We start from the raw sequence: 21,393 nt of genomic DNA, 5'->3' as shown, positions 1-21,393 counted from the left end.
TACACGTGAGACTTTGCTGAATACAAATATGTGTATTTTATTGCAGTAAAAGCAAACAGTATTATAACATTGACAGTTAAAATGTCATGTAGAACTAAAAAAATTTAAAAAATCTTATTTTCTCCAATTTTTTTCATATTAAATTATGTTTTATAGCTAAATATTTGATATTAAATGAAAGCCATGTTTCCCCTGAATAAAATGATATATAATAAGGGGGGTGCATTTAATATGAAAGAGGTGAATTACGGTTGGACAGACACATAGCGCAAATGCCAGGTTTTGTTTACGTTTTGTTTTGTTCACAACTTGTACAACTTGTTTCATTTCAATCAAAGATATTGGATGTTATTCAAATGATCCTTTTTTTTTTTGTTTTACTAGGAGTAATACAGCTTCAAGTTCAGTAGCTGTGAAAGTAGGCAGCACAGAGGATAGTGCAACAGCAGCTGAACCCATGCCACCTTGCGAAATGGAAGGTACGGTAAATGACATTTTCATTTCATTTAGTCTAGTCTATCAGCATTAATAGGATATTCAATATAGCATAACCACTACTGCCCTCTGATGGTTGGAGTACCTTGGCATTGTGCCCTGGTAATTGGCCCTGTTACATACGTCACCGCAGGGAGCTGGGTCTCTTCTACAGGAGGCTTACAACATGCTTGCAGAACGTGGATTCTGATACTGTCGCTCACTCATTGAAAATTTAAACTACACAGCCCCGGAACTCCTATTGTGGACTGATAATACATTCCCCAATGACCATGCTGAAGGTGGAGTTACACCACTGGCATCAATGTTGTTTTAATGTGAAACATTCAGACCCTAAACATACAGACTCTAAGCACCATGATTGCTTCAAATCAATTAAGTTGTCATGTTGCTTAGAGTAGCCCGTTAATAACATATGTACTAAGATTATAAGATAAATGGTGTATTCTACATTAAAGGACCATTTCCACTATAGCCCGCTAAGATTGTTTAATATTGCAAAAATATATTTTGAGTGTAATATTATAGATGGAAATGGAAATCTGCCTATTTAAAGGAACACTTTAGGGTCAGGATCACAAACATGTATTCCTGACCCTTTAGTGTTAAAACCACCATCTAGCCCCCTGCTTCCCCCCCTATTTGCCTCCCTAAATATAGTAAAATCTTACTTTTATTAAGGGTCTGAAGCTGCTGGCTCTGCCCCTGTCTGCTTCTGAAACTGCCTGTGTCTGCTGACATCATCAGAAGTGGTGGTCTTAGCCAATCACAATGTATCCCCATTGGATTGGCTGAGACTGTCAAAGAGGCAGATCAGGGGCAGAGCCAGCAAAAGTCAAACACAGCCCTGGCCAATCAGCATCTACCCATACAGAGATTAATTGAATCAATGCATCTCTATGAGGAAAGTTAAGTGTCTGAATGCAGAGGGTGGAGACACTGAATGGCAGTGCTGCTTACTGTGCAGCACTGCCCAAGGAAGGAGCTCTAGCAGCCATCTGAGAAGTGTCCAATGGAGTTATTATTAGGCTGTTATATAAACACTGCATTTTCTGCATTCTACTCACCAGAACAAACACAATAAGCTGCAGTTGTTCTGGTGACTATAGTGTCCCTTTGGGTAGACCTATAATTTGTAGGGCCTTATGTTCACTGTTACAGATAAATATCTCTTTTTTTTTTTTTTTCAGGCACATCTGAGAGTACAGCACAGTTTGAACAGGCAACTGAAAGCACTACAAAAGAAACTTCTAAAAGTCCTGATCAGCAAACTAGTTCTTCAGGTCAAGAAGATCAACCGCAAACCTCAGCAAATTCAAATCCGACTGAATCATCTTCTATGAGTTCCAATTATCACGAAACAGACAGTGATGATGAGACCGTTCGGTTACCTCCAAGAGCACAGTCCTCACAAAACAGGTTAGGAAAGTCAGGGAATATTAAATCCTTTTATCGTATAATACTTATTCAGATGTATGTGGCATGAGTTACATTCGGTGGCTTAACCACCGCTAGCTCTCTCAACCTTTCACAACCCTCCAGTTTGGACATTATTGGTTGTAATATTACAGTAGTGTAAATTCTGTATTCTGGTCATCTGATAAGGTGTGTGGGCAATGGGTGCAGTGAAAAACCTGCATTTTCTGAAAAGGGGGCAACGCCCAGAGACTCTTGGCGGCATAACTGCGATACTAAGCTGTAGTGGTTATGTAGCTTAGTGTGACCCTTTCAGCATTATTGATTATTAATTTGAATATGTTCCTACCATTAACCAATGCACAATTTCTAAGCTCATGTGGGGAACCAAAAAAACAAAGTAAAATAGAAGATATTAAAATCAATGGAAGAATTGGGAGACATAGCTTTACCAACTTGCCCACATTTTTCTTGTTTTAGTACTTTTTAGAACAATCTCTACTTGTATATTTGCTGAGGTTAAAATACGCTGGTACGTGTGATTATTTTACACACAATTCTTTGTTGATATTTATTTTTGCAGCATTGTAGCTGCAAAGATTTATTAAACCTTTCCCACACACTTCTCCACCTTGCAAGCCCCATCACTCCACTCATATGATCGGTGGTTTCTCAAACATCTTCTTCTAGGTTCACTTCCTGTTTGCAGGGTTATTATTAAAGGAACACTATAGTGTCACTAATACAAACATGTATTCCTGACACTAGTGTTAAACTATTTTGGACCCCGACTCCCCTTAGATCGCAGTAAAAAGGTGATTTGACTCACCTTTTCTCCCACACAGCGTCGGTCTCACTGCAGCTGGCTCCACTTCCATGGCTGAGATCTTCAATCTTGATGATCTCAGCCAATACAATTCTTTCCCATAAGAAAAGCATTGGGAGGCTTTTGCGCATTTGTGGCAAAACTCTGCGCCAATCAGCATCTCCTCATCAATGTCTCTCTATAGGGAGAGTGCAGCACTGGACTAGAAAGCACCTCTAGTGGCCATCTGAGTAACTTCCACTAGAAGAGTTACTAGGCAGCAATGTAAACACTTCCTTTTCTCTGAAAAAGCAGTGTTTAAATTGGACAACCTGCAGGGATAGGTGGACATCAGAACCTCTACATTAAGTGGTAGTGGTTCTGGTGACTACAGTGTCCCTTTTCAATTATGCGAGTACCATGCTAAACCAATATGGAATATCAGACACTAATCCTTTTGCAAAACATTTTTACAGACATCAGCTATTTTTTTTCCAAGCATGAGATAGTATTAAAAAGCATTCTTCAGCATCTAACATGATAGAATTCTCACTAATATGGTGTGTTTTAGTGTAGGTGGTAAAAAGGAAAGCTGAAGCATTTAATGACAATAGGTTTACAATATGATCTGTTTATATTCTGGCAATAATGCTCAGTTTAACCTATTTTTAATTGTAATTTTAAATAAAACGGCATGGACGTAAAAACTGGGAGTCTGGATTAATTAATTTGTTTCGCTTTGCCAGATTAAATATCGGTGGACCATCAGTAGGTGATAGGTTAACGAGGTAAATTTTTAAAATGCATTTTTCACTTGCAACATGGTACTAATTTTGCGATTTGACATAACCCACCAACATTTACTTAACAGATCTGTCCAGTGTTCCAAACATTAATAAATGGCTGGATCTCTTTTTTTTTTTTTTTAGTTCCATGAATGACCCCAATATAGTGAATTGTGGTAAATTGACGACAAATTGGCAATATTAAGGTCAAAGCACCTAAGCTGAAAAACATTTTGTACTAAATAATTTTACGATTTAGCATTTTCAGCTAAAACTTGCAATTCGGCTGTCAAATAACGTATATTCAGTATTTCATAAAATTCCCTTAAATGTTTTTTAAGCTTGTTAAATGCTTGCCTGACAAAATGTAAACTGTTTAGGATACTGGACAATAGAAAACAATGCTTTAGTTATGAAAAAAAAAATAGCTTTTTGTGGTCTTGTTTATTAACCTTCACTTTGCGAAGTATTATATTTTGTATAGATTCTAGCATGATTTAACGTCTAAGCAAATATTGGCATCTTGGTTTTTCGCATTAAAAGCTGCACACAGTGTGTTTGTGTTTTTTGTTTTTTCCCATTTGCTAGGCTGCTCATGTGCACTTTTCTCTATTCTCCTATCACTTCGCAAAGATAATAGAGGGGTTCGTAACCCCTTTTAAAATATTATTACGATGTAAGACTGCAAAGAATTAATGGTTTTGAGAATGGCTTGTGAATAATGCATGCCTGTAAATAGTTACACTTCAGTAAAATGACAGAATATTCTTAATCCTACATATACTGTTGCTGTAATAACTGAGCGTAACAATGGTTATCTGAGCACAATTGTTGTAGTTATGGCGAATTTACAAAAAAAAAGACGAACATCACACCCTACTTAATTCTAAAAAGTATTGCATTATACACCGTTTACGTGGTTTAAGGAAGTTTCAAATCAATAAATAAAAATGCACGCAGCAGCTCTGAATGGTATTGTTTATGCAACTCCCCCAGAATGCAAAGCTAAATATAACAATAAACAAAAAAACAAAATCTCTTTAGATTATCAACCCATGAGTTTACATGAACTTTAAGCATTGGCACATTGTTTTAAAACACAGCTTTTTAGACCACTCATCTTTCAAAATAAAGGAACGTGATCAACCATGGATTGCACTGTTTCATCATAGTAAGACTCCTCTATAGCCTTTGCTGTTCTCGTCCACATGTAGTCTTTAATGTGGAGTAATTTTTGTCCCTTTTTAATTTTATTGCAGCTTTAATAATGCTTCCATTACTTGAATGCTGTGTAAGAGATTTCCACTATTGGAGCAGAGCTCTATCATTCTGCTAAAAAAACTGTTTTAGGAAACTCTACCTTGATTGGTGCACTTAAAATTTTACACTGAATATTTGACCTTTTTAATAATCAGCACTTTTGTTCAAAGGGAACCAACAGAGTTCCAGACCTTTCTTATAGCTAACACATACTGCTAATTGCCAATCAAACTATTGTGACTCACTTTTGCTGCTGCATTGTAAGTGAATCTTATTTACTTCAAGTGTAATTTTTTTTTTTTTTTTTAATGATTTAATTATCCGACAGTAAATGGCAAAGTTCATCCCATCACTATGTTGAACAAGCTATTGATCACATTTGTACACTCCCAAAGAATTGCCTTTTTAGACGGTATTTCAGCTATTTTGCACACTGTCTGTCAGTCTGTCTTTCTATAATTCTTTCTTTCTCCAAGTATTACGATCTCCTAATTTTAAAATTGACTGCTACAAGCTGTTACGTTCCTCTGATGCTCCGTTAACTAGAAGAATGCTAAAACAAATAAAGCCTCTACCAAAAATACATATGGCTACTTGGGCCATAAACTACCATTTATTTTATTTAAAACACATTGTCTTACTTTTATGCTAGGAATCTAATTGGTAAACCAGTCCTTAACACCCTGAGATTTGTTTGTTATTCATTGTTTGCTTGGTTTGATAGCTTAGCATGACTGTCTGAAAGAATATATAATATCTCTTTTGCTTGCTCTCTCTCCTTCTATCTATAGATAGACAGAGATATGTAAGATCATTTTATCGACTTGCCACTTCTGTTCCTAGGAGATCTGCTGCAGCTCGTATTCAAGAACTCTTTAGAAGACGAAAAGAAAGGAAAGAGTTAGAAGAAATGGACATGCAAAATGTACGCCAGCCTTCTTCAAAGATCGTTTACAAAGGTCATCGGAATTCTCGGACTATGGTAAGAATTTAAAATAATTAAGGTTTCTAAGAGAAATTACAGAAAAGGAAAGATTTAGCATGTATGTATATGTACTATCACAGAATAGTTCCTAAAGTTTCCTAATGAAATATTTGTGTGATGCTTTAACAAACACCATCATGGATATGATATGTTTACACTCTGTCCTGAATAGTAAAAGTGTCAATTTACTCAGAGCCCATCCTTACCAGTATGGACTAGGCTAGAAAGAAAGGACATAAATAAGTAGAATTAAAAAGTTACTCCAATCATCTTATACACTACAGCCGACTGTAGTGGTTATGATGGTAGGAGTACCATGGTGCATTGCCCCAGTATTTGGGTAAACCATTTAGCAAAGTTTGCATCCTCACCGGGTTCCTTCTGCTCCTTGGTGGTCTAGTAGTGAATTACTTCCTGCTTCTGCAGAGCCGCAAAAGAAAAGCTGTTTCGACTGCCGTTGTCATTCATTGGCTGAGAGAGTCAGCCAACAAGGGTTGTACAAAATTGATATTAGTCAGCCTAGAACTCAAGTTCCGGGCTGGTTGATGAGACCCCGCATGATGCACATACAGACTCCAGACACCATGACCACATCAAATCACTGAACTGGTTCTTGGAGTAACTTTAAATAGAAAAAAAATAATAATAAAAAATAATTTAAAAAATCTCTTTTGGTCAGCCTAGTAAGCAGCCCCCTAATATTCCTACTCCTACCTCTAGTGTCTACCATCTAGGTAACTACAATAAGGGGTGTTACATGCTGTCATTAATAATTATCGATTTACAAAGTACCAACATATTCTGCAGCATTATAAGTTGGTCAAGGGTGCAACGCTTAATAACTGTGCAAAAAGCACGGAGTAATTATACACAAAACTTAACACAAAGGCCTTGATTCAATTACAAATGTTATTGAATTTTAACTGAATATAATGTTGACTCATTTATTCTGTTCGGCTCCTAGAATTTTGTTCAACTGCTTGAGACATATCCAATAAATATGCCTTTTATCATGACCATAACAATGACGACGCATGGAGAGACAACATAAGTAGGATAGAACACTAGGTGCAAATTCTCTCAGGCACTCCCTCAAGTGCCCTAACAACAATGAATTACAAGATTAGAGAATGTACACTATAACCACCACTACAAAATATAAAAATCCTTTATTAAACAAAAAAAGCCTGTCTAGACACAGGTAAGCAGGGATACAAACACCCTTGAAAAGGCAGCTGGTTGGTGCTGAAACGTTGGGGGTATTGGCGGTTTGTGTTTCTGTCATAGTATGCTTGTGGAGGTAGCTGCCCAGTCACTGTTTCTTTTAATTTATTTATTTTTTGACAGCGAGCAGCTACCTTCCACTCAGCTACTCCCTTGTGCTAATATGGGGGACATTTTGACTCCTATAGGGTTTTATTTAACTAGACTAAACCATTTATTGTCTGCTTGTAGCAGTCAAATTTTCAAAGCCATTTATTGAGAATCATGTCTTGCATAAATGGAATAAAATTGCCAAATCCAAAATTTTCTATGTTAAACATATTTATTGGATTCTATATTCAAAACGATATTTATAAGTTTCCCATGAGCCTAAAAGAAGGATTTAAATCGATCCATACCGGTAAAAGGCTTATCAGGAGCTGATAAACAGCTGATAAAACATATTGTCTGGTGTGTAATCGAACCAAAGGATGGTAACCATGCCCATGATATAAAATAATCTTGAATAATTAATTTAACAATTGAAGTCTGTGTATTAATATTTGAGAAGAAAAAAAAACGATTAAAAAATAATTAGCATACATATAAGTGAATGAATTCAATAAAAGCGTACTGAAAGTAGCATATATTGCTGGATCCAGAAAACCGGAAAGCTACATTGAAGCCTTGACAATAATCAATACAATTCAGCATTTTTTAGCAATTAAAATTCAGTATTGGAAGCATATGGGGAGGTGGAGAGGAGGACCGTAAGGTGTGTGTCTGTATGAATAGAGCACTTAATCAAAGTCAAATTACCATGAAACCCATATGGGCAGAGGCAATTAAACAACTTTTGTTGCTAAGCCAAAAGAAAATCTAGAATTTGTGCTAGGTTTTTACAGTGTAATGTTAAGGGTTTCCCTTTAAAGGAACATTATAGCGTCCGGAATGCAAATGTTTTAGTGTCCTACTCACTGTTTAGTTGAAATGCCCTTCGCCCACCCCCCAGTAAGAAGTAAAAAAATAAGTTTAGTCATTTTTTGTCCCATGTCATGCTACGCTCTGCCTTCTCCTTCTTGGCTGAGATCAAAAGTCTTGATAATCTCAGCCATTCCATTATTTTTCCTTAGGAAAGCATAGGGAGACTTGTCCGCGTTTGCAAAATTTATCTATGAGCCCATCTGATTGATATAGATTAATTTTAATCGCAGCACCTCTAGTGGCTGTCAGTATGGCTGACAATAGAAGCATTTAAACCCTGCAAAACAGAACAGATACAGCTTTAAAAACTTTATCACCAAGGAAAAACGTCAGCGTTGGTGTAGCTTATTTGTTAGTACCCACATCAACATCCAAGCAGAGATCTAGGACCCATCAATAGCATACTGCTGTTAAATCTCTACCATATACCATAGAGACCAGGCTTTGTCAAATTGACAGAAAGACCCAGAGAGTGCATGGGACATCTCATATATTCTGTTACTGGCCAGCCTCTCCGGTACTCCTGACATTGAGGAGGGTAAAGGGAATTTCCTTGCGACTGCTAAAGAAATGCTGTCTGCTACTAAAACATGCTGAACCATGGTTCTCTGCAAGAGGTGTATGTAGGGCTCTAGGTGAAAGTGATAAGTGGAGTCCTCTCACGGAGTGTATTAAGGAACTCACTTGCTGCCAGAATGTATGCAAATAAATAAAACTAATACAGTAGGAAAAAGTGATATCGTGTGACAATAAAATTGTTGTAACCACCTGAGTGGGACCCCTCAAACCACTCTAACAATAGCAAAAGAAATACATACAAGTGGTGGATCACACTTCTTATAGCTTCCTAAAATAAAAACATATAGTGTAATACAGTAAAATATGTATTAAAAAAGGAAGAAGGTAAAGGTCATGTACTCACAAGCCGGGAGCCAAATCAGACTTGCCAGAATGTATGCAAGTCCAACTCCAACATGAGTGAGACATTTAAGGAAAATTGAGTTTTAGCCGCTGATGAGTTAAGTACCACCTCATCAGTAACTTTTTTTGTGCCTCGAAGTGATTAATACAGCTAGTTGTGCCCTTGGTGTTTAGAAAAGCCTGGGACCACTGCTCTAGGGAAAATTGTTGGGCATGATTTGCAGGTGTCCGGAGCCGTACAGATGACCCTTAGCATAATTTGTGTGGCTGTCTATGAGGACAGTGGGAGAGATGACTTTTGGGTTTAACTCCTAAAGTTAAGCATGTACCAGGTACTTTTCTAGCACCATATCAACTTAACTCTGATTTTGTTATGGTGCCACAGGTTCCCTTTTTAAAGGTGAACATACCACTTCATGTTTCCACAGCATTAATGATGCAGCTTCTGATTCTCCTATTTCTTTCTAACATTCAATCTACAGATCAAAGAAGCTTGTTTCTGGGGTAAGAACTTTGTCATGAGTGGTTCAGATTGTGGTCATATCTTCATATGGGATAGACATACTACTGAACATCTAATGCTTCTGGAAGCCGACAATCACGTGGTGAACTGTCTACAGCCACATCCATTTGATCCAAGTAAGAAACTTTACAAATACATACTGGGTGTTCTCTATAAATAGCAAGTCTACGATTTAGAAAGGGAACGTCCCACTGTTTTACATACTCCTTGTTCCATTTTTAAGAACTTTAATCCAACCAACCTCCCCTTTTTTTATGCTTTATAAACAATATGTACCATGATTTGTGAAGTATACATAATGTCTTTTTGCTAACTAAATGTTTTTCTTACTGCATTTACATTCATGTAGCATGGGAACTGTACAAATCTGAACTCTGTTTAATGTATGGAAGCTCATTGAGTTCAAGATAGGAATTGTTAGGATGACACACGTCACATCCAAACTAAATGTTGATAATGTCTATAAGATCTATATGTTTGATATGCATTTCATATGTAAGTTTGAATATTAACTATGACTGGTGTATATCTATAACTAATATTTAATTTGACTTTCCTAAGAAGGTGTGAAACAAAACAGAAGTATTCTGTTTAGATGTAAACCACTTTAGTGTTTGGATTTACTTTTGTTTTATGAAATGAGATTCAGCAAAATTTTAACTTAGACCTGAGATTCCCTTTTCTTTGTTTTATTTTATTATTTTAATGTGTTGACGCTAAATAAACCTAGTTAAGCAATAAAATAAGCACTCATTTCATTGTAAATGTGTTTAGTTTTAGCATCATCCGGGATTGACTACAATATCAAAATATGGTCTCCACTGGAGCAAAACAAGGCCTTCAACTGGAAACTAGCAGAAGAGGTGAGTCTATGGTTGTATTAGTGTAAAGTTTTCTACACCTACATAAGATATTTGATTACCTGCCACACTGGCTTCATTTGAGCATTACATCAATAATATATTTTTTTTCAACACAAAGTGGCACTCTAGGAAAAATAAAAGTATTTTACACATGCCTGTCTGTCTCACATATGTAGGCTCTGAGCCTTCACTAGTTAAAGGGATTCTCCAGTGCCAGGAAAACATTTGTTTTCCTGGCACTGCAGGACCCTCTAGTGCCCCCCTCCACCCCCAACCCAAGTTGCTGAGGGAGTTAAAACCCCTTCAATGACTTACCGGAGTCCAGCACCGATGTCCCTCGGCGCTGGGGCAAGCTCCGCCTGCGCTCCTCCCCCGCCGACGTCAGCCGGCGGGGGAGAATTAATGCGCATACGCGGCCGTCGGAGGGGACGCCCTAATGCGCACAGGCATTAGACCTCCCCATAGGAAAGCATTATACAATGCTTTCCTATGGGGATTTCGGCGACGCTGGAGGTCCTCACATAGCGTGAGGACGTCCAGCGTCATTTTAAAACTTTTTGTGTTCTATGATGGAGATGGACAGGACTAGGTGTGTGGCGATAATTCCTCCTGATGCATAGTTGATGGGATGGGAAGACACAAAACCAAAGTCTAATTTAAAAAAAAAAAGCTCCAATATGATATGGCAAATTTGAAGAACAGCAAGCATAATTCAACAGAGAAGGTAAACCTAGTATTGTGAAACATAGCTACAGTTGCAAAAATTGCAAATAATACACTCGCTCTTCTACTGCAACTACATGGAGGGCATTAAAACCGCATACTTCATGTGATTTATCAAATATGATTAATTCTTATATCAGTGTGTGCTTATTGTCTGGATTTAATACGTGTTGTATTTTTTGTTATTTAACAGGTGATTTCACGTAATGAACTGATGCTGGAAGAAACTCGAAACACCATTACAGTTCCAGCATCTTTCATGTTGCGGATGCTGGCTTCTCTAAACCATATAAGGGCAGGTGAGTAAAGATTTTAGATTGTAACAGGCTACCACAATCGAATGCAAACAACTTTTATATTTTAAAAAAATAAAATAGAAATAGTATCAGCGCTTAGTTGATATACCCCTATATTGCACATAGGGGTCAACCATAAGAATATATTCAACAAAAAGAGTCCCAATTCCAATCTTTATGTGGGTGCTTTCAAATGTCCGTAGGGATTTGGTAGTTGTAACAGTAAACTTTGTCTTTATATGTATCCCACCTTCAATAGAAAAGATACTGACATAGTGTAATATAGTTACAATATTTTATTCCCATACGAAAAACCCCCCATAAGAAGAACTCTTACAATATAAAATGGTGAAACTCATTTCTAAGGTTCACAATAAACGCTTAGTGATACAGGGTATTAGTTGGTAGGTAAATGATTACCGCTCTGTTGATCTTCAATTCCAGAACGGTCCTGAAGATAAATTTGCATTTATTAAATATATTAAAACTTCACTTTGGTGTCAGGTCAGAAATACTTAATGGAGATTTTACAACTGAAATCTAGTATAAAGATCAAATAGTTGCAGACAAAATTACCTATTTAATAATGGTTATGTAAAATTGTTATGGTGAATTGCTTATCGTGGGTGAATTATTTTTTTATAACGTTGTAATTCTTTGTATTCACAGATCGATCTGAAGGTGCTAGTCAAGAAAACCCAAATGAAGATGGGTGATTTGCACTTCAGTCAAAAGCATTTCAAATATTGTTATAAGTACTATATTTTTCTTAAGAATCGCTCTTATGCTTTTTGGTTTGCACATCTATGTTTTCGTATTTTCCTTTTCTTCCTAAATGCAAGGTTATTTTTTTGTTTTTGTTTTTTTTTTTCAAGGGATGTGCATTTTGTTTACCAACAAAGTGTTTTTTTTTTTTTTTGTTTTTTTTTCCCCCAAAGCTATATCATGCTTTCAGGATACAATAAATGTGTATAACTTTGCCATTTTAATCCATTATGATACTTTATTGGGAAAGAGAAATTCTGGATAATTTTGCATGGCTGAAAAGCATGAGTTTGTGAAGTTTTACATAATATAACATACATTATTGATGGGACGTAAGATCTTTTTAATGAGAGCCAGAAAAGTAAACACTGGCTTGCACAAATAGTTAACAAGGTAAAACTGGAGATATTCTCGTATCTGGGGCAACGCTAGGTTCTAAAGCATGGAAAATGCATGGAGTTGCTCAAATCCCTACCAGTACATAGAATCCCTTTTGAATTTGATGGGGGATTGTGATTCCACATGAACTTAGTTTAAACTTCTGAGTTTGCAATGTAGTTAACACCAACTCCCAGTCATATGGTAAAATGTGTTTTCTGGCCAAGTAAGAGTGTCCAGATGTGTTAAAAAAACAAACAAAACAAAAAAACATTTGAGGACATCACTTGAAGAATGCATCCATGAGATATTTCAGGCAGAATTTGGCTGTACTACCATCTGCTATGAACAAATAAATAGTATGTTGAATTCATGCATATATCATACCCACCTTCATGGCTTCTACAAAAAAACCAAAACGCTATGCAGTGTGGATTTATTAGTAGAGAACAAAGCCTAGCAATGTTTAGCCAGTAATATGTTTTGCAATGAGCATCAGTCACCCTTGCATCACCTCTTTAAATAATTCTCCCCTCTATAAGGACAGTGACGTGCTTATATGGTTCGTATACTGTCTCCCCTGTCTGCAGTTGCATAGGATAGGATGCAAAGTTTGTATGTGATACTCTCCTTCTGTCTGCACTGTTGCACTGTGTCAAGCAAGCAGTGTGAGCAGTGGTCACTGTCCTCACTGTCCAGATACTCTTTATCCACCTGTTTGTGTTCCAAAGTCCAACAAATTCAGTGTTAAACGGCAAAATCTGAGCTCCAGACACAAAGTAGGATTCATGCATACTTTAGCCACCTTCATAGTATACTACATACATTGTATTAATCAGTAAAACAAGAGGACCGGTGGCAGTCCATATTTACACATTTACATATGCACAAATTATAAGTTATAGGAAAGTGAATAAAACATTCTCTGTAACTCTATTGCACTTAAATGTACAACTGAGATCAATTAATGACCTCAAAAAGCTTCAAGATCCAAACTTCAGAGTATTCTGAAAATATGTATTTATTTATAATTTTGAGGATTTTTGGGGGGATAGTCTGTAGTAGATATTTGACTTCAGTATCTCTCAGATTTTGAATATATTTAATTTACAGTTTTATATGAATATACTGACTTACATGTCTCATCCATACACTTATCTGTCAATAAACTGCACTCTGGGTTGAAGCAAGTCATCTCTTGCCTTAGTCTGTTGCCAATTTCACACGGCCCAATTTTGGGTGGTATGAGTATGACTTTCCCCTTGAAGCAAACTTTTTTTTTTTTTTTCGTTTTAATCCATACAGAACAAAACATTATAAATGATAATCACATTTTTTTTTCAATCTGTTCAGAAAGCATTACTTGGACCATAAAAAGCTCCCAAATTACTCCCTCTATAATATGTTTATAATATTTTGTTTGATAAGGTAGGTTTAATATTTTGGATTTGTGCTCAGATTGTCCCATTTGCTACTCTCAATGCTGCCTCTTTTATGTTGCTAGTACCAATATTCAGCACTTTTTTGCGATGAATAATAATAGCCATTTAAAGAAACCTTTAAAATTGCAATACTGTATTTCTTGTTAGAAATGGGTACTTGAAAGAAATGCATACCACAGCAATTATTGATTGTAGCACAGTCGTGCCATGCATTATTTATATGTCCTCTTTTAGCAGAAGAAAATGAGAAAAAATGCAATAAATATAATCCTACTATTCAAATAATGTGGATCAGTCCAACCTTTGGTTAGTAGTGTGGTTGTTAGCCTAACGTTGAAGTCCAATGAGCTATAGTGGTTATGTTCCTTAATGTCCCTATAATCTTACTACAACAATACTGCAAAAGACACAAAATGTTATTTATGCAGTGTACTGGGAAATCTAGTAACGCTAATTTTATTTTGGAAGTCTTCACTGCTCTAAACAATGAAAGGCATATTTTGTGACAAATCATTCAGTACAGGCATACATACGTATGCGGAAACCTGGTTAATTTAAGTGTGTGTAAAATGGAGATTTAAAAGGTGTGAAAAATGACTTAGCAGTACAAGAGCAGCAATGCATCCAGCATGTTGCCCCTTGGAGTTTGTGTTCTAACTCTAATTTTACCATGCCATTATGAGTACTAAACCATCATAGACCTGTCAACTAGTATATCCTCCAAGATCAAGCTATTCATTATAAACCATTTATTGCAGAGAGTTACAATCCCAACTGTCCTGAACAGTATTAACATTCCATTTAAAATCCCAATATTGGGAATTCTTTCCCCAATTAATTGCCAAAGATGTGTACATAATATGGTTAATTCAACGGTCCTTATTAGATATCTACAGTCATACCCTTGTCATGTTTATTCACCAAGCAATAAAATAAGTGAATTGCAAATTTTCGTTCACAATAGCAAAACTGGAATATTTTCCTTTTAGCTAGGCCTGAAATTTGCACTTAAGTGGTCAGTTCTTTGCTTAGTAAATAACACCTATGTACTTAATTGAAGGGTTAAAGAATATGTTGTGGTGATCTGTCGACCTCCTGGTACATGTGATGCTGGTGTTTTGATTGCATTAATATATTCCAAACACATGGTACTACCTTGGTTATTTATTACAGTGCAATCTGCTAAATTATCAACTGACTACTTGTGCAAACAGGAAAAATCCTGCATTTCTACCAAAACATGACATTAGCTTCAATTGTTACAGGTTTACTAATAGATGCCAGATAAAGAATGTTTGTTTTTATCAAGTTAGTTGCTTCACGTGGGTTTTAAGAATCTTCTTTTCCATGGGATGTTCATTTAGCTGGTCCATTTAGCATCATTCCTGATATGGGCCAGACTCTGTAGACTAACCTAGTCTCCTCTGTGACAACAATGGGAAATTGAGCAGTTTGATTCTCCTTGATGGGCGCACACATCAGAGGGTTGTTATATTGCCTGTTGTGGAAGTATACCCAATAGTGCATATTGACGTAATTCCTTACACTGATAACATTTTACAATAGCCATGGATGTGAATGCTTATATTTTTTTGTATTTTTGGAATTGCTGTTGTTTTACAAATATTTTATATAAATAAGAGTCTGTTTGCCAGTCTGAATTATATCATTTTTTTCATGGATATTGATACTTCACTATGCACTTCCTCTCTCTTAGGGGTTTATTCGCTATAAACATTTTTAAAGGGACACTATAGGCACCTAGACCACTTCTTCTTATTGAAGTGGTCCGGGTGCAGGTCCCATAACCCTGCAATGTAAAGCATTGCAGTTTTAGAGAAACTGCAATATTTTAATTCAGGATTAAGACTGCATCTAACTGTCTACCAGATGGCCATTGCAGGTGCTTCCTGCAGTTTCACAAGCAAAGCCCGTTTGATCCAATGCTTTCTTACAGAGAAGGACTAATGCGAGCAGTGCTTGCTGCGCATTCATGATAGGTCCCTCAATCGGCTGACGACGGCGGAAGAGCAGAGGGACCTCAGTGCTGGAGTCAGGTAAGTGGGTGAGGGGGTCGCAGGGGCACTATAGGGTTAGGAATACATCTTTGTATTCCTAACAGTAATGTGTTGAGTAAATAAACCCCCTAGTGATGGTTAACCTTGATGCCCAAAATGCTTATAAGCCATACTTCTCAAGATGCTCAATTAAGTTTTTTTCTGGCAGAGCATCATGGGAAATGTAGTTCACAAACATTTGTGCCTAGGTTACATGTAAAAATGCTTGCAGCATGTTTAAAGCTCCTGTGTATGTAATGTTAGGGAGCTGTTGGCTGCGGGATGGAAATATGTTTAACAATTTATAAAAGAGCTATCCTTTTCTGATCAGATGTATTTAACTACTCTGAACCGTCTCCTTGTAGGAGGCAGATTGGTGGGTTATATGTCTGTATTCATGTTATACAATGTTTTTTTGTTCATTTGTATATTTTATAGAGACATTGTTAAAACAAATCTATATATAAATACTTGTTGCTTTAAAATACTGTTATGTAAATTATATACAATTGTATAAAATTAGTTTAAAAAAAGCCTTTTGTGTTGTGTTGTATGTTTCTTTAAACTCTGAAAAACCAAGAGCTTGAATGGTATTTCCATCAAAGGGCTTGTTTCTATGCTTTGTTAAAAAGTTTAAAATAGTCTTCAGTGCAAAAATATACACTGAAGGAATGCTGTAACATTTAGGATACAAAAATGAATTCTGAATGTTAGATTGTTTTCCTATATATTTAGATTTATGCCACCACCATAGTAGATGGATGAATGTGCTTTATTTTACTCATATACAAAATACACCAATGTTTGTATTGAATATATGTAAAAGAAAAGGCTAAATCATCTGGAGTGGTACATCATATAATCACCAAAAACGAAGATGTATAACCAAGATAAAAAAAGTAACCATATAAATGGTAGAGTCAGGTTTAAAGAAGTGGAGTCCAGTAAGAAAAGGATCTAGTAAAGAAATTGAGAAAGAATAGAATAGAATATAAAGCAGTCCACAAGGGTAAAATGAATCAAAGACTTACAAATGGGAGGGGGTGAAAATCACTGTTAGAAGCGCCTCTAGCGGCTGTCAATGATATATTTTTTTTCAACACAAAGTGGCACTCTAGGAAAAATAAAAGTATTTTACACATGCCTGTCTGTCTCACATATGTAGGCTCTGAGCCTTCACTAGTTAAAGGGATTCTCCAGTGCCAGGAAAACATTTGTTTTCCTGGCACTGCAGGACCCTCTAGTGCCCCCCTCCACCCCCAACCCAAGTTGCTGAGGGAGTTAAAACCCCTTCAATGACTTACCGGAGTCCAGCACCGATGTCCCTCGGCGCTGGGGCAAGCTCCGCCTGCGCTCCTCCCCCGCCGACGTCAGCCGGCGGGGGAGAATTAATGCGCATACGCGGCCGTCGGAGGGGACGCCCTAATGCGCACAGGCATTAGACCTCCCCATAGGAAAGCATTATACAATGCTTTCCTATGGGGATTTCGGCGACGCTGGAGGTCCTCACATAGCGTGAGGACGTCCAGCGTCATTTTAAAACTTTTTGTGTTCTATGATGGAGATGGACAGGACTAGGTGTGTGGCGATAATTCCTCCTGATGCATAGTTGATGGGATGGACTAGAGGCTGGATTAGCCCATATGTAGACATTACAGTTTCTCTGAAATTCTCTGAAACTGCTGTGTTTAAAGCAGGCTGAGTTAAACCTGAATGGACCTGGCACCCAGACCACTTAATTGAGCTGAAGTGGTCTGGGTGCCTATAGTGGTCCTTTAAAAGAACTACGGATTTGGATAGATCTGCAAAAAATCAAAGGTGGTATAAGGAACTTTTTGAAGTAGGTCTGGAAAAGTACATAATTGATTTCGGGTGGGGGGGAACTCCCTGGGATGCCAGATAGGTCCCCACAAAACTTACATATGAAATGCATATTAAACATCTAGATCTTATAGACGTTATCAAACATTATTAACATTTAGTTTGGATGTGACGTGTCATCCTAACAATTCCTATCTTGAACTCAATGAGCTTCCAAACATTAAACAGAGTTCTGATTTGTACAGTTTTCATGCTATATGAATGTAAATGCAGTAAGAAAAACATTTAGTTAACCAAAAGACATTATGTATACTTCACAAATCATGGAAAAAACTATAGAAATTGCTATCTACAAATCAACTTATGAGGCACGATGCCCCAGGGAAAACTAATTATCAGTATAGACATAAGAGGGGAAGAAGAGTTTTATTATGGGGATTTCATGTGTCATTTTATTTCTTGTATGCAGCTGTTTGCAATATGACCCAGAGCTATTTCATTTAATTGGCTAGCAAGCCAACCAATCAGAGGGCACTGACAGCCAAGTCTGGTTTCTCTTGAGGCTTGGCTGTCAGAGAGCTCTGGTTGGTTGGCTTACTAGCCAACCAATCACTGTGATCTTCATCATATTGCAAAGTGTGGGAAGATTTCCTGCGTGTTACGATAGCTGTGTGATAACGCTTACCCTGCTATGAGCGCTCACTCTGTGGCGAGCCCCTTGCGATAGTGTGCAAGGAACTTTTTGCCTTTGGTTATGGTAATGAGAGTTTGAGTGCGGGGCTTAAAGGGACACTGTAGTCACCAGAACAACTACAGCTTATTGAATTTGTTCTGGTGAGTAAAATAGCTCACTTCAGGCTTTTTGCTGTCTTTTGCTTTCTTTTCAGAGAAAATGCAGTGTTTACATTACAGCCTAGTGATAACTCCACTGGCCACTCCTCAGGTGGCTGTTGGAGATCCTTCCTGGGTCATGGCTGCCTAAAATGCATCCAAACATTCAGTGCCTCCACCCTCTGCATGCAGACACTGAACTTTCCTCATAGAGATTAATTGATTCAATTCATCTCGATGAGGAGATGCTGATTGGCCAGGGCTGTGTTTGAATCATGCTGGCTCTGCCCCTGATCTGCCTCTTTGTCAGTCTCGGACAATCCTATGGGGAAGCACTGTGATTGGATCAGGCTACCACTTCTGATGATGTCAGCAGACAGCTTGTATTTTCTGAGGCAAAGAGCATGCAGTTCAGGCTTGAATACAGTAAGATATTGCTATATTTATGGAGGCATGAGGGCCACAGGGGGTGCTAGATGGTGGTTTTGCCACTATAGGGTCAGGAATACATGTTTGTGTTCCGGACCCTATAGTGATCCTTTAAGTGTCTGCACTCCAAAGACTGTAGTTGAGATTAGTGGTCTGATGTGTTTTCGTGTTGCTCATGATGTAAGGCCAGATGGGCTACCACTGAGGGATCCACTTATCTGGTGTATACAAAGTGTTACCGTATTAGTAGCATTTCAGATTCATTGCTCACCTGTTCATCTGTAATCGCCATGTTCTTCATATTGACTCTTGAATATACTTGTTTGAGCTATAAAGGGAAGACTAAGGAGATATGTAAACAATAGGTCAAAGTAAAGAAATCAGGAACTCAGAACAATACTCCCAGGCATAAAACAAGGTAAGCAGGACACAAGCTGAGGGAAAAATAAAGAGAAACACTCAGTCAGTCACTGCATGTATAGAATGTTTGTAAAACACACAACCTAGCACAGTCCAATCTGTACTTGGGAGAGGAGAATCAATAAAAGCAAGGCACAGCAGAGAAGTGGATGTGGAAATAAATGGCATTAAAATGTTACATATTTTTAATACTATTATACATTTATCAAATATTAAAGCAAAATTATAGTGCCAGAAATACAAAGTTGTTTTCCTGGTAATATAGCCTCTAATTGTGTCCCCCTAGCTAAACTTATTGTTATATAAACAGAAATCATCTCCCATGGCCATAAAAGATGACATGCTAGTTGCAGTTAATTTGAGTTTAAATTGCAGATTTGGGGATATGGCCTACTTATAACACAGAGTCCTAACAAATTTGATAGGCCTCAAATTGAAAGTGTGCAGGCTAATGGGCATGTCCATGCAATATGTCAGTCTGTCCATACATTGAGTACTCCTGAAGTGCATGTGTATGGGCTTAAATTTCCTGAGATTCCGGTTTAAAAAGCTTCTGCAGAAACACTATCAAGGTATGGGATAAAAAAAATAACGCGCAAAAGTGGTCTCACAACTCAACCATCACCGCTAACCCCCATACTCCGGAACACACAATTCCCCCCGGGCATGACACCCAAAGATTTCACCCGCTTCGAAGATAATGACCTCACTAGGCTATACCACTTCTACAAAGATGGCCAACCGATCCCATTCACAGAACTCCCACAAACCACCCCTTTTCGCACCTTTGACATGTTCCGCCACTTACAAATAAAAAGCTTTCTGGAAACACAGACAATGTCACAGGGGGGGACCAGAGCGAAGCCGCTTTTTGAAAAACAATGCCTACAAACACCAGCACGCAAAGGCCAAATTTCAGAGATATACTCACACATAATACAACACGTTAAAGACGGAGCACTCACATACGTGTCAGCTTGGGAGAGGGACATAGGTCCTGCGGAGGACCCATCAGACTGGGCCGATATATGGGAAGCCACAGCCACCATCTCAATATGCGTTAACCATAAAGAACAAGCTTACAAGACGCTCATGAGGTGGTACCTCACCCCTCTAAAACTCAAACAGATGGGCAGGTCAGACAACGACTCATGCTGGAAGGGCTGCGGACAGAAGGGAACGTACCTCCACATGTGGTGGGAGTGTCCCCACACAACGCAGCTATGGCACCAAATAGCATCTATGGTATCACAGGTCTTACATACAAACATACCACTTGACCCATGGATATGGCTCTTGTCCAAACCCCTGGCAGGCACTCCAAGGGCCCAAAACAAACGTATTGCCAAAATTGCTCTAGCCACAAGAAGAGCAATTGCAGAAAAATGGGGAAGCCCGGACATGCCAGCAATAGACACAATCAAGTGGAAAATCAAATTAAAATGGACGAAATGTCCGCCCTAATTCATGACACAACTAAACACTTCAATAAGATTTGGGACCCTTGGTTCTACGAATTCCCGAACCTACCTTAAATAACAAGGGGGGACAAACCTCACACGAGGGCGCAACATACAAACCTACCGCACGACAAGGGCCACCTCATAACACACCCCTCAAAGAACAACCTAACCCACCAATCATACAGCACACAAATCACCCCCCACAAAGGGAGATTAACTAATCACAACCGACACCCGAAAACACGCAGAAAATAACAAGGGGTAAACTCACTTCAGGACTACGATAACAAAAGGGTGAGAAGATGAACTCATGGAAAAGATCACACAGTGAACACAGACAACAGCCACCCACTAACCGAAAGGGATCGGGCAACCCAGCCTATCCCACAGGACACACACAGAAATAACAACACACTCCAGATCGAAACTCCAATACAAGCTAACACCAACACACACGACTAAACAACACCACAGACGACTACACACACACCAATCAAAATGCTACACAAGCTCACAAGCGACAAAGGG

General features: G+C 37.9%; 1 protein-coding gene across 5 annotated transcripts in view; it reads left to right on the top strand.

Annotated features, from left to right (window-relative positions):
* Positions 1 to 21,393, top strand: part of DCAF6 (DDB1 and CUL4 associated factor 6) — a 195,544-nt gene that overhangs the window by 112,068 nt on the left and 62,083 nt on the right. Inside the window, exons 14-21 of one of the 5 annotated variants that reach the window (XM_063452129.1) lie at positions 385 to 479; positions 1,686 to 1,914; positions 3,463 to 3,504; positions 5,605 to 5,743; positions 9,337 to 9,493; positions 10,152 to 10,240; positions 11,157 to 11,262; positions 11,929 to 12,014. In XM_063452129.1, the coding sequence (XP_063308199.1) occupies positions 385 to 479; positions 1,686 to 1,914; positions 3,463 to 3,504; positions 5,605 to 5,743; positions 9,337 to 9,493; positions 10,152 to 10,240; positions 11,157 to 11,262; positions 11,929 to 11,975 (904 nt within the window). In that variant the 3' untranslated portion in view covers positions 11,976 to 12,014. Of the gene's footprint in view, positions 1 to 384; positions 480 to 1,685; positions 1,915 to 3,462; positions 3,505 to 5,604; positions 5,744 to 9,336; positions 9,494 to 10,151; positions 10,241 to 11,156; positions 11,263 to 11,928; positions 12,148 to 21,393 lie in introns of those variants that run through there. The other 4 variants (XM_063452138.1, XM_063452121.1, XM_063452156.1 and 1 more) reach the window with 4 other exon arrangements.

This window comes from Pelobates fuscus, chromosome 1, assembly GCF_036172605.1.
Source record: "Pelobates fuscus isolate aPelFus1 chromosome 1, aPelFus1.pri, whole genome shotgun sequence".
Taxonomy (NCBI): domain Eukaryota; kingdom Metazoa; phylum Chordata; class Amphibia; order Anura; family Pelobatidae; genus Pelobates; species Pelobates fuscus.
This window is presented reverse-complemented; position numbering and strand designations above follow the sequence as displayed.